Here is a 13,743-nt window from a genome sequence, read left to right on the forward strand (position 1 = left end):
CCTTTGCTGAGATACACGATTGCAAGGACGTTTTAAGCATGAAATGCCGTTAGTTGCCATTGTCTGTAATCTCGCTTCCTGATCCCTGATGTAAGAGCCCTGCCGGACCGCTAAGGGTTAGTAAGTGATGAGGATAGTGATCAAAGTTCCATGAGGCACACGCATGGGTTAATAAAGGGCAACCAGTCAAGAGGTCGATTTTTACCAGCATATACTTCGTGCACCAAAGCACCATTCTCTTCGAACAGAGACTTAGTTGAACGCGATTGGCTCTGCCTGTCGATCCATCAAGCGTATATTACCCAGGCTAAACTTTTCCATGAGCACAAAAAGCCAAATGGTATCTCAGGGTCTTCCTTTACAGGCAGAAATCTGAGAGCGTAGGATGTGATCGGTTCCATTCTTTTTGAGTCCGTTAAAATATGACTCAAAAGAACACAGCATAATTATACCACACAAAGTCAGTAGTGTCTGGTTACTCAAACAGGCTCTATTGAGATACCACAGCACAAACGTTTTTCGGCGCAAAGCTACATTTTAACGGGTAAGATCGACGAGTGAAGGTTTAAAGATGGTTTCGCGGTCGATTGAATGCGGAACCGCGGCACTTCCTGTAAAGCATTGTTGTGGAGGAAGCCGAAGTAAGCCTGCTGGTATTCGGTGCTAGAAGTGGACTCAACCAGTACATCTGTCATCTGCCTTGTATAGCTACTCGAAGGAAAAGCGAATGGCGAAGAAATAAAATGCGACATACAAACACCGCAGAGGCCCCTCAGGACCATGACCGCAAAGATGGCCTATAGTGGTTGGAGCGTCTACCGCGCATGCGGGAGGTGCGGAGTTCGATTCCTAGTACTGCAGATTACACAGAGGTGATACAATGAGTAGAAGCTTTCCACTGCCCTGGTGCTTAGATTACCGGCTTTGAAACGCTTGAGAAATAAGTTCTTAACCCCCCCCCCCCCCCTTGAGTAGACAGTATTAGCGCGAATCACGGCGCTCTTTGTGCCAATGTTGCCTTTGCGCCACAAAAATGGATCATAAATAATTTTAAAAAAATTTGGTGGATAAAAAGGTGCTGAAGACAAGTTCCATAAGGAGTGCAAAATTAATTATCTGCCCTAATAGTCTCGTACTGAAAGCGGTGCCAAAATGTCGAAAAACGGTTTGTGCTGTGCCTGTACGTTTCTGCTCCACAATGCAGCACTTCAAATACGTGTATGAGCGCTGCGACGCAGAAGGTTTTGCAGAGCTTGGGCTCATGCAAACATGCAGATCCCAATCCATCCAAGCCTGCGTCTGTCGCCCCAGAGAGAAGATTTCATAATCTCACTGAGACCCACTATTTCAAAAATGATGCCGGGGAAACTAGGACACTGGGTGATATCGGAGTTCCGACTGATGCAAGCAAAATGACATTGCTTTGTACCGCAGTTGGTTAAAAACGACATCCGCACCACACTCTCAAAGAAGAGTCAAGGTAAATGCAAAGCCTTGAACACACCTGCTGTTAGCACAAAAGGGGACGGCGTCTTTAATGAACGGTTTCATTGAAAAAAGAGGCGCAAGTAAGAGGTACATAAATTAATTAGTACAGAAGGAGGCGCAAAAGCGGAAACTCTCAGGGGGACCACCTCTTAATAATTGTATTATGAAGCAAAATAAACAGACGGCAGATAGCTAATACATAGCGGAAAACCGGTTCAGTGGAAATTAATAATCACAACAAAGAGATTAAGCTTACTAAATTTTAAAAGCACATTTACAATCGCATTTAACAAATACAAAGAGACAACATAGTACAAGCACTCAAGCAACACAAGTCGTACACAATAATTACAGGGTTCATTGGCGTTGCAATTGAAGGCAAATAAACAGTACATAGTTTTTCAAGTTTTTATGGAATTGGGCTTCGGTACGGAACTCTTCCTAATTAAGCACTGAGGAAGCCAAAAGCTGCAAATAGCTGCTGTTTTGAGTGTACGGAGAAACGGCGGCCCAAAACTAAAACGTATAACTAAGGCGACAGGGTGCAGCCCTCTGGAACAGATATAAGTAAAATGGGTTTCGCAAGCTCTTGGTTTACGATCACACTTGCAGTGAACTCTTTCTAACGTAATTCTATGTCACACGTCACCAATTTTTTAACGCTACAAGTCTGCTCACTCGCGCATCGTGGCGCACTCTATCAGACACTTTAACGAGATCATTCTGAATTAGAGAAAAATGTCCGGCCTTATCTGGCACGCTCTCATCATCATCATCATCATCATCATCGTCATCATCATCATTTATTTTTCCTTAAAGTCTCCAATGGGGCATTGCATAAGTGCTATATGACATGTGTTTGGATATTACGGGCTCGAATACCAGATGCTTGTTGCGAGCCTATTGAGTGTGACGCCATTGGCTACACACAGGAAGAAAGGACGTTCAGAATTGTCTGATAATTCATTATTGCATAAGACCCCTCTTTTCGGGCGATACCCTTCGACAGTCTTTAACCTGTTTCCATATGCGATTTTCGGAATTAGTATGGCGTGTTCGGTATAGAAAATGGGACGAAAAACTTACATCATAAACATAACTGGAAACTGTCAACGAGGTAGGTATTAGGCAAAGCGAAAACTTATAAACTTCCTACTTAGACCATCCTTAGCAGATTTGCGACCCTGTAGTGCAGAAATGAACTATTTGACCTCGTCTATTGTAACAGGCACCTCAATTACTGCACACTGTTCATCTTCAAGTCTTAAAAACGGTTGATTGAATCAGTTGAAATCTGAATCACTATTCAGGTTTCAACCACTCCCAATAAGCTGAAGATAATAGTCAAAGGAAACAACTGGTGTACAAAAGGTGTCGACATTAATATTACTTCCGTACTGAATATCCAAGGCCTCACTGGAAAGAGCAGCCAACCTTTTATCACTTAGTGCCCTGTGATTGAGTTGGTCATCGGCCAGGCTACGTGTTCGAGGCCTAATTATGCACCCTGATATTTTTCTTCGCTTAACAGTTGTAACTGTGCATAAATTTTGTTAATGCCGTCAAGATAGGCTTCCTGGCTAATTCATTCGCTATCATGCAGCTCATTCTGGATGCACCGCAGCCCTTGAAAGTGAAGCCGTATCAGGAATGTGATTCTGGAAGACACTTCAATAACCAAATTCTCAGCCTCCTGTTTGAATAAATCCATCCTTTCAACAACTGTGAGGTAGTCATTTATCCACGTATCTTTAAAGCAGGCAGTTCCGCTGAATAACACTATCTGCCGGGCTAGTTGGTTGCGATCCATATGCATCAGCAGCGCGAACACAAAAAGGAAGAAGGAGAAGATAGTACAGAGCGCTGAACTTTCAACTTTTATTTGAACGAAAAACTGAACCTGCACTTATATACACACACCAAGAAAAGCCCACCAGAGGGAGCGGTCAAACCACGCGAACAAACTGGGACCCACACGATTTACAGGGCATCAAAAGATAACAGGAATCACACTATACAATGAGATCAAAGATATGGAGCATGAATGACATGTGTAAACAAAATGGAAAAACAGGGTTGAGTGTGCGCCAGTGACAAAACAGAGTTCAGGGCGCGATTTTGCTAAAAAACCTAAACATGAGACGGCGAGAATACGAAAAAAATAGCGAAACGAAGGATGAGCGCCAAAAATTATCCCGGCTAGAACGAAAAAGCGACATGTGAAGTTTGCCTCTAAAAACTGGGTAAAATCAGATAAAACAAGACAGGAAGGTGATTTCTTTTTGAGATAATGAAATAGAAGGGGTGCTAACGAAACCTTCCTTAAGCCCTGAGATGTGGGCTGCTTCAATGATTTCGCGCGTTATTTGGTTTTTATGTTTTTTCAAGACAGTTGCCTTCTAAAAGTTAGGAATGCATTTCTTTTTGCTGTCACATACCCGGCAATGTGCGGGCAAGTTCCTCAAGCAAGTGCGGGCAAGTGCGGACAACTGGGGCGCCATTGAGGAACTTGCCCGCACATTGCCGGGTATGTGACAGCAAAAAGAAATGCATTCCTAACTTTAAGAAGGCAACTGTCTTGAAAAAACATAACCAAATAACGCGCGAAATCATTGAAGCAGCCCACATCTCAGGGATTAAGGAAGGTTGCGTTAGCACCCCTTCTATTTCATTATCTCAAAAAGAAATCACCTTCCTGTCTGGTTTTATTTGATTTTACCCGGTTTTTAGAGGCACACTTCACATGTCGCTTTTTCGTTCTAGCCGTGTTAAATTTTGGCGCTCGTCCTTCGTTTCGCTATTTTTTCGTATTCTCGCCGTCTCATGTTTAGTTTTTTTAGCAAAATCGCGCCCTCAACTCTGTTTTGTCACTAGCGCACACTCAACCCTGTTTTTCCATTTTGTTTACACATGTCATTCATGCTCCATATCTTTGATCTCATTGTATAGTGTGATTCCTGTTATCTTTTGATGCACTGTAAATCGTGTGGGTCCCAGTTTGTTCGCGTGGCTTGACCACTCCCTCTGGTGGGGTTTTCTTGGTATGTGTATATGAGTGCAGGTTCAGTTTTTCGTTCAAACAAAAGTTGGAAGTTCAGCGCTCTGTACTATCTTCGCCTTCTTCTTCCTTTTTGTGTTCGCGCTGCAGATACATATAGCTCCGCTGAGTAACTTTATCTGAGAGGAGATAAATCTACAGTTTTCAGACCTACCCCCAATTTTGGAGAATACGCCGACTATACCTTCCTGTCAGAGCAGACACCACGAGTAGGTGGAAAATATCAGTCGTACAAAGTAACCGCTCACACTAGGTAACGAATCAGCAGAAATGTAGATGCCGTCTTACCGAGCAGTCAAAGAAGGTTGGAAAAGTACGAAATATACGCCATTGATTGTTGTCCGCCATTGCAATCAAGGTTGTATTGTTAAAGCTAGTTGGGAACTGCACAACAAGATTCATAACACCCCTGCAATGCTAATCGTTCCTCATTGCAGCAATTCAGATAGTGTCCCAGAAGAATTATTCTGTGATCCGTGCGCACGAGGTTAGCTACTCAAAGAGTACCTTACCTGTGTGTTGTAGTTGGTGTATAACACTAGCTTCTTGGTTTGTTTGTGCCCATTAGAATAGAGCACTATTTAACTGGCAAAATTTCGTCGTCGTCGCATTTCATCCGTTCGATTCGCGACTTCACGTGCGCGGTTGCAGGTGCCAGCACCAGGAGCTAGAGGGGAATTGACCCAATGATAACCTAGACTGGATCATATTGGATGTGGTGATTATGGCAGTTTCTTCTTGAAAGAGCCGGTGCTGTTGCCTGCCGCACTAACTAGAAGGCGGCGGCACAAAATCCAATCAGCATCCTTGTCGTTATTGTAGAGATGTACAACGATCTATTCACGACACAGAAACACAGATGAAAGGCAGACACTACATTCGAAAACAAATTCTTGTGGCAATGCAGGAAAAGCTTCGAGCGCGAGCTATTACCGTATAAGCCTTCGTCGCTGCCTCCGAGTTGCGTGAGGACAGTATGCTTACGGGAGCCGTCCACTCGCGCTCGTAGGTTGCACTGATCTGCCACCGTAATTGCCTGTCAGTATAACATCATCAACTTCCATCATCCCACATGACTGCTATGTTCGTTCTGCGCTGGGACTTGGTCTGGCTGCTACACAATTGTGGACAGAACTATATATGAGAAGTCGCAGATTTCGCTCCGCCTTTCTCGAAATTAACTTTATGCTTCCACATGCTCCAGCAAGGAGTGCAACTGGATATTTTTGCAAAGGTCTGCTTTATGTGATCAGTCCGAAAGAAATCATCATCGGTGAACGATGCGTGCACTGGAAAATACGCTGCTTTATACGCTGTACACGGTCCCTCCCATTAAGGTTAACTTAATTGATATTAATAGTAAAAATAATCCTTCCCGCTCTACACTCTCGCTCGAGATGATCCCGTGGAAGCAAAGAGACGTTACCGTCGCTTATGCCAACGAAGGTTTACCTATTCGAAATAAAGAATGCTCTACAAACCTATAAGGAACGTCGTCAGGAAAGGTGATAAGAAACTATCGAGAATTCATTATCTGTGTCCATGCGATGATACAGGTATTATCTGGTGATTTATAAAGGTGGGCTTACGAGGGTGCCATAGCCCTCCCGCAATAATGTAGTTGTGCAACGCCTTTCTAGTCGCGCATACCCACACTGAAAGATGGCAAGCGCTGTGGGATTCCTTCCTGTTCCTTGTTTTGAAAGCTCATTTAAAACCACTGAAAAATTTTTTTGTGCGAGATTTAGGAAGAGAGGGACTTCAGAGAGGCGGGAAAAAATTAAATGAAAAGTGCAAAAAATTTCTGTAGTGAAATTAAGGAGCAGGCGTTTGAACATCACAATATAGCCTAAAGCAAGCCGTTTTCACTAATGCAATGGACGCGCAGGAAAAAGAAATAATTTTTATCCGCAAAAAACCATGACCAGACTTTTTAATTTAAGCAACACAACCACAAAATGTTCCTCTTTAAGATTACCTGTAAGTCAACTGATATCTGAGTTTTCTGAAACATTCTCTGCGTTACGGACCTCGATTTCGTTGTCCACAGCTGCATGTTCTCAGATTATTTGTTGAGAGAAAAGGTGGAGACGTAAAAGAAGTTCGCACGGGCGTAGCTCGCGCATTGCTGCGAGAAGCTCGGCAAGAACAATCGGCCAACCCGTCCTCGTTCCAGGGCCAGCTGGAACTGGAATTGGAGACAACCTGTGAGAGATCGGCTGTATGCTCCGCCCTGAGCATATGGTGGAAAGCGAGTTGAGGTACGTGGACACCACCAGAACCTTCGTGTCTGAGTTCAGAAGACCGCAAGGTATAAATTGCTTACGCGTGTACTCCACCAAGCTGATGCTGTTTATCGGTGATGCGAGGCCATTGTGAGTGAGCAGTGTTCTTTGTGCGTGTTTTTGCGCAGTACATGGAGGGCCCTTAGCCGATGGGGACATTTCAAGCAAGGCACGGGCGCACACAGATCTACAACGCGAATGTGGCTTGTGTCAACGACCTGCTGCCTTCGATCCACCTCCTAGTCTGCCGCACCGACCTCTGCAAGAGCACAGAGGGTGAGCACAACTTTCCATCAAAAACCCTCTTTTTACAACTGGCCGACACAAAGAACGGTACAATGAACGTTACGCTGGCATGCCGTTCGTAACCTTGCACTCTGCTCTAAGTTCCACCAGAGTTATTGAGGCACATGCTACAAAACAAGCTTGCACAAAAGATGCTCTGTCTCTGTGAGGTAAGCATAATATGTTAATTTCTACTCCAAGCAGTATTGTTTGGCGATTCTCCTTGATACACTTGACGTCCGCAAAAAGTCAAAGTAGTTGATCATCGCGATTTGAAAACTTTAATGTTCATTTTGACAAGGATAGCATAGTTCTTAGCTGAGGAGCGGTGCAGGAAGCCAGAATGTTACTGCTGTTGTGCACTGTTTGCATTGCTAGCGGACAGGGTTCTAATTTACAAGGTTTAAGAGTGGCTCAACTACATGACTGCTAGTCATATATTGGAAAAACGTATATGCGAGGGGATAACTCTCCGAAAATTTTCTTATCAATTGCAGCAAGCCTCTACTCACGCGTATTGGAGAAATACCGCAAGGGTTCCGTCAAAAAGCATGAAAACCGTAATGCTTAGCGAATAGATAACCTACGCTGGTAGGTTCATGATCCTAGTGGCTCAGCGGTTTTTGAGATTAATGTATGCCCTCTATACCTTTACATTATGATGTTATTGAAGGAACATTTCCCATAGTTTAATTTTTTTTGCACAGATGATTTTTAGAAATGTGTGATTAAAGAGAGGGAAGGCATTTCACTCTGACCCACCTATTGCAGCAATCGGTGCGTTGTTTTTTTGGACCCTGCGTTTGAAATATTTTGTGCCAAAATCCACTTTGATCATCTGAGCCTCCTCACGAAAGTGAGAAATAGCGTAGCAAGTGATACATACTCGATTCAGGTGACCTTTCGCGCTATAGGAGGTTACCTTCCCACGCCTGCTTCAATCACGCATTCAGACCAAAGAAGCCATCCACTCTGGCTCTGCTTGATGCCGTATGGCGCGCTCTAACAGTATTGTGCTGCCGCTGTATACACGCCGCTGAAGCCGGGGCACGTGGTAAACATTTGATGCAAAAGAGGTGTAAGGGCGGCAAAGTAACACCGGTAGAAGCTTCAGCTGACTCCGGCTGTAGAAAAGCGAATTAATCCCATACAAAGCACTGTCCACTTTGCTGACACGAAAATCGTGCATGAAAATCATAGAGGATAACAAATTCGTAATTATAGTTCTCATGCCTTTTAGGCACACAATACAGCTGCGAAAGCGAATGTTTTACTCTGCCGCCTAAGAGCCAGCATTGAAGCCTTCGCATTATCGTTTACGTCTGCAATATCTTTGTCTTGTGCATGCTAGTACTTCATAACCAGTACAGCCTGTGATAGCAAACTGGACTGTAGCCGAAAGGAGTCATTAACAGCGGATCAAGAAACTCGTGCTAAGCTTAGATTTGCACACTGATCACTTTTGAAAGATTGCAAACCCAATACAGCAGTATCGGTGCACTAATATTAGAGGCGCTTAGCCTTGCAGAGTACTGTCTCGTAAAGATATACTGGTTTACAGGACGTCGGCTGCGCACGTGCATTGGAACGCGGCCAGGCGGGGCCACTGCGCGTACGGAGGAGGCGTTCGTTATTCAGGTATACTTTACGTCAGTACGGCTCTGCTTGGCTAAAAGTCTCTGTTAACTTGGGGTCCAGTGAACGCAAATATCTGCAAGTTTCCTTAACGAAGAGGAGGCCGGAATGTTGCCGCGGATTAACTGAGCGTAGGCCCATGGCTCTGCAGGTATCTCTGCACTAGTCCTGTGCCTTCGCGAGCTGCTGGTCCTCGACAGCAGTGGTCCTCGACGGGTCCCACGGGGACTTCCTGGGCGAGTCCTCCTTCCGCATTGACCAGCGGCAACCCGCAACGGCCACAAATGCTGGCACTTAAAGCATGCGGCCGCCGCCGGAGATAGCGGAAGCCGAGTGAGTCACTGAAATGCATGAGATCAGAACGATAGATACATGGCTATACGCAGTGAAACACACGGCTATTTCAAATTGTAGAATTTGCAACGATAGTGCCTACCACCTCTTGCAAGGCAGAGGATGCAGAGGTCATTAGGAAAGTTTTTTTTCCATGACTCAAATAAGGAAGTGGTGGTAGCCGTGAATGTAAAGGTGAATTACTTGAATAAAAATTTTCCAGCTGCGTGGGACCAAGCTCAAATACATTGAATTTCACCTGACCAAAGCAGTAGCATTGCGGAGCTTCTTTCATTCTTTACCTTGCCTAGCAATGTCCGGAACTTTGTGTTGCATTTTTTTTCTGCATGAATAGTGACCAATAATTTTTGTACATGAATACTGATAAATATTTTTTTGTCGCATCAGCGGTCGCTGTAGTCTGCGTCCACCTCCTGTAGCGGCAGCGGCAACACACAGGCGGCAGTCGGGAGCCCACGCCGTCCTGTGGTCGCTGGGCATTTCTTGGGAATTCCACCTCTGAGGACGGCACCGTCACTCCCATCGCCGGCTGTGCACCGTCACTATTTTACCTGCATGCGCTCGACTGCTCCCGATCATCGTCGGCAGTGACAGACATAGGCTTGCTCAGCAAAGAAATTCTGTCCTCCGTGCAGATTGGTGGATAGACATCAAGACACGACTGCTGCAAGACATAGAGAAAGATGCGATAGACAAAATAGTCACAAAAATGTCATAGGTATGTCCTACAGACAAATTCGATTCTCATTACAGGTACACAAAACATTAAAATCACTAAAACATTAAAGGTGCACATTACAGGTTTTGTGTCTTATTTTAGGCACCTGACACCGTTGTAGGCTCGTAGCTATGGTGATGGCCAAGGTGTGCCCGCATGCTGCTTGCTACTCGCACTTTCGCGCAACGCTATATTTTTTTTACCTTCGAGAAGCTGCAACTAAAATAGCAGCGTTTTAACGTACTCAACGTAGGCGTTCGAAAGCATTGGTTTAGCCGGATCGGCTCATAGTTTTTCCTTGATGGGTCGTCGAAACGTCTGGCGACGATATTGGACTCATGTTAAGGTCTGATTGAGGTTAAGTTGATCTGATCTGTCTGCGCCGCACATGAAAGTTGTAGGCGACATTGTGCAATGCACAGCGCGAGAGTGTGCTTCAGTTCAACACGAGGCATGATCATCTGCGCCGGTAGCATATTGCTCTCGTGCAATGGCTAGCGAAGCTGGTCAGATTCTGCAGCCGGGAATTGTATTTCTTGATTTAGTCAGGTGAAAGCTTGAGAGATGCGCCGGCTTTTTGCAGCTCTGGTATCTCATCCATTAGAAACAAAGGCAAAACTAACTGCGGGATTTTCTTTATTTTTGGCTGAGAGGTTTGCTTATACAAAAAAGCAGGCGCCTGAAAAGTTTATTAGGATTGTTTCATTGGCTAAAAAGTTACTCTGGTGTACTTTTTATAGTTCGCTGCTTCCTCCCCATAGCACAAAGCGGATTTAGGGTCGGCCGACAGCGGGGCAAATCACTGACTCATGAAAACAACGGTGTGGTCGAAGACCCAGTTCCCAAGAATTTCACCCAAGAAAAGCCGAGCACCAGGCGGGAAAATCTTGAACCCATTTACAAACCGGTGGGTAGCCGGCGGCGAGGAATCGAACCCAGCATCCAGGCGCTGGGTTCTCATTGGGGACGGCACGAATTTCGTTAGAATATCATTTTAAAAGAATGAGAGCACAGTTCTTGCAGACTCGCAGGCGTTCACAATTGCAATATTTAGATTTTGTGTCAGCAACAGGCATCACCACTTTCTGTCCCCGATGCCAATCATAAACTTTTTACGAAAGATCGACACCTGCCATTCCACTGTTGGTAAAAGAAAATCGTTTTGGCTCCCAAATGTGTCGTTATTGGGGCGCTCAAGGCGGCCACGGCTTTATAAAATGTGTTGGTTCAATGCTTTATATTTGCTGGCCATAGTGACTGCACTGTGGTCCTTATATTTCAGTACAGAGATATAACCAACGTGATTCAAACAACCAATTTCTCGTAGCGGTTTCTTTTCCGGAAACTTTCCCAGCAGGCTTTCGCGAACTGTTCCCGTGGCCCGAAGTGCCTTGCGGGAGAGCGCAAGTTTTTTCGTTTTTTTTTTTGATGGGGGGGGGGGGGGAGCTTTCTCCAGCCCACAGCTTCCTTTATATCTTACAGAAAACACGGGGTTTGTCACACTCCATAGCGATAAGAAATTGTAGTTGCTCTTGAAGTTCTGTTTCTATATGTTTTAAGTTCCGTCGAATGACACTGCTTCTTTCAATGGCCATTGTTTTAACATTGTTTTAAATACTGAGGCCTCAAAAAATCACCCCCTGATAACTACTTATTTTCAATATCATTGTCCTTGCCAGGGTAAAGTAAGAAAGAGGAGCCGGAGCAACAAGGGAAAAAATTGAAAATTGGTTTTTGAGAAAAGGAAATGGCGCAGTAATAGTCTGACATATCTGCCGTAAGCGAAGGGAGGAAGGTGGGAATAAAAGAAGAAAGTGGAGGCTTCCCCAATAATTTCGATCACCTGGGGACGTTTAACACCTGGGGACGTTTAACACTGGACACATTACTTATTGTGTAAATAGTTTGTACATATTACTTCTCCCCCTGTCCTCTATTCCTGTCCCCTCCCCTCTTTCATTTCATTTCTCCATTTTGCCTGCTGTCCTTTATTTCCGCTGCCCCAGCTCAGGTGCTTCAGTATCGATGGCAGATGCCGGGGCTAGCAAAAATCTTTTCCTTCCTTTTTACTATTATTTTTAATAAAACCACTACCACCACCACCACCACGTTTAACATTCACTGGCATCGCACAGCACACGGGTGCCTTTGCGTTTCGCCCATCCTGCTGCTCCTGTCATCGAAAGAGGAAAAAAAAAAGTAATCTATAGGATATGGTTGCCCAGAAACACGCGTGACGAATTTTACGGACCCGGCGGCGTGAGGGCAAAGAAAAGAGTTTTTTTTCCCCAGTTGTGGCTTCTTTAAAAATGATACGAGAAGGAAGCAAAATAAACCGTTATTGTAGAAAAAAGCCGTCTTGCGTTCACGCCACGCAGCCACGGCTTCTTTGCTTACAGACGCACAGAAGATAGGTTTGGCGCCAGGATATTCGTAGTGAGCTGGCGCAAAGTAGGAGAGAGGAGAGCCTTCGTGCCTTCGTGCCTTCGTAGCATTATGATAAAACAAATAATAAACTGAACAAAGAGCTGCGACGAGAGCTTGACATACTCGCTTACCTGCAAGAGCGCATAAATAACACGGCTTCCTCGTTGGGAAACGCCTTTGTGATAAGGCTGTGAAGCCAATTCCGCTCGACAACTTTTGATGTGGCCTGGCAGATTTTAGCACTCGCCTTTCAGCTTCCTTGGCCCACGTCATCAGTGCAAGCGCTTGTGGTCTGGCGTCAAAACATGCGTCTTTGACAGCGTGGTGCAGAATGTGCGATATGTACCGAGGAGGCGGCTGTAATCGGGAGAAGAAAGGCCGCGATGCGTAACGACGACGACGTGCTTCTAATCGCAAGAAGAAAGGTGGCGGAGAACGCACAGAACTTGCAAAACCGAGGCGAAAACGGGCACGCCCCTTTCCCTCAAGTGAGCTTCTAGTGTGCGTGATGTAGCAGTCAGAGACCAAGGTATGAAGGTCTGTTGTTTTCCCGGGTGTTCTGCCCGCACTATTGAAATGGACCGGCTATTTGGCTTTGCTCATGACAGCGCGCGCCAAAAAAATTGCCCATCGCGGGTCAAACCAGACTGCCTGAACAAGAGTAAAACTCAAAGTATGAGAGGTAAGGCATGCGAAACGCTTGCTTTCCAGAACAATTTCTGCTTGGGACGGAGGAATAATGCACTACTTTTCTTTGCGTCCTCAGAATTATTTCAATTAAAAACCTTCTCGCATTGATCTCATGGCGAACGAAAAGTTGCTTGAAAGGCAGTGTTTGGCCAATGTGCAACTGCAGCTCGAAATAAGTAATCGTGATTCTTTGAAATGTAATTGAAACGTAAAGTATCCGGGTCAAAAGGTCGCACTGGAATATGCTACGCAAGTTGTAAGAAAGCTGTTATGAAGGAACACTGCGCAAAATAAACGCTACGAAAGAGAACCAACACGCATGAGTGCACAGACTGTTCATTAGGGGCCACTTTCTCGGTAGGTTAGCTGCGAAAGATAGTTTACTTTAGAGTAACTACCTGAGGTAGTTACTGTAAATAAGAGGTTACTCTAAATCAGTGAATCAGAGGTAACCTCTGATTCACTGTTGTAACCTCTGATTCACTGTTGATATTATCTCTGGTACCACTCTGCCAAGGTTGAACACCAAATGTTCTGTATTCCTCGCGGCAGCTGCAGTTTTCTCTTTTAAACGGAGCGCCGCCGCATTGCGCTCAATGCAACTGAACGGGTGAGTGAGACCCAACATGCCCCCACCGGGAGCGGTGTCTTCGCCCTGAAAGCGGCGCTGGCCCATCCAGGCACCCTAGTTGGGCTGCTAGCAGTTTTCTAATTCTTTCGTGACGCCTTGGACAAAAAAACGTCTTCCAGCAATTTCTCATTCAATTTCCATAGGCCTGAGTTAAAGTATTTTTGCTGTGCTT

General features: G+C 45.1%; 1 protein-coding gene across 5 annotated transcripts in view; it reads left to right on the forward strand.

Moving 5' to 3' along the window:
• The window catches only part of LOC144115535 (uncharacterized), a 102,203-nt gene extending 90,986 nt beyond the window's left edge, over nt 1-11,217 (forward strand). For 2 of the 5 annotated variants that reach the window (XR_013311445.1, XM_077649964.1), the window contains exons 4-7: nt 6,723-6,857; nt 6,960-7,107; nt 8,903-9,084; nt 9,493-11,217. Coding sequence is in view for 2 of the 5 variants with exons in the window: in XM_077649964.1 (XP_077506090.1) it covers nt 6,770-6,857; nt 6,960-7,107; nt 8,903-9,074 (408 nt within the window). In the remaining 3 variants the exon portion in view is untranslated. Of the gene's footprint in view, nt 1-6,722; nt 6,858-6,959; nt 7,108-8,677; nt 8,755-8,902; nt 9,313-9,492 lie in introns of those variants that run through there. The other 3 variants (XR_013311443.1, XR_013311444.1, XM_077649965.1) reach the window with 3 other exon arrangements.
• The last annotated feature ends 2,526 nt before the right edge of the window (nt 11,218-13,743 follow it).

The sequence above is a fragment of the Amblyomma americanum genome, chromosome 1 (assembly GCF_052857255.1).
Source record: "Amblyomma americanum isolate KBUSLIRL-KWMA chromosome 1, ASM5285725v1, whole genome shotgun sequence".
Lineage (NCBI taxonomy): Eukaryota > Metazoa > Arthropoda > Arachnida > Ixodida > Ixodidae > Amblyomma > Amblyomma americanum.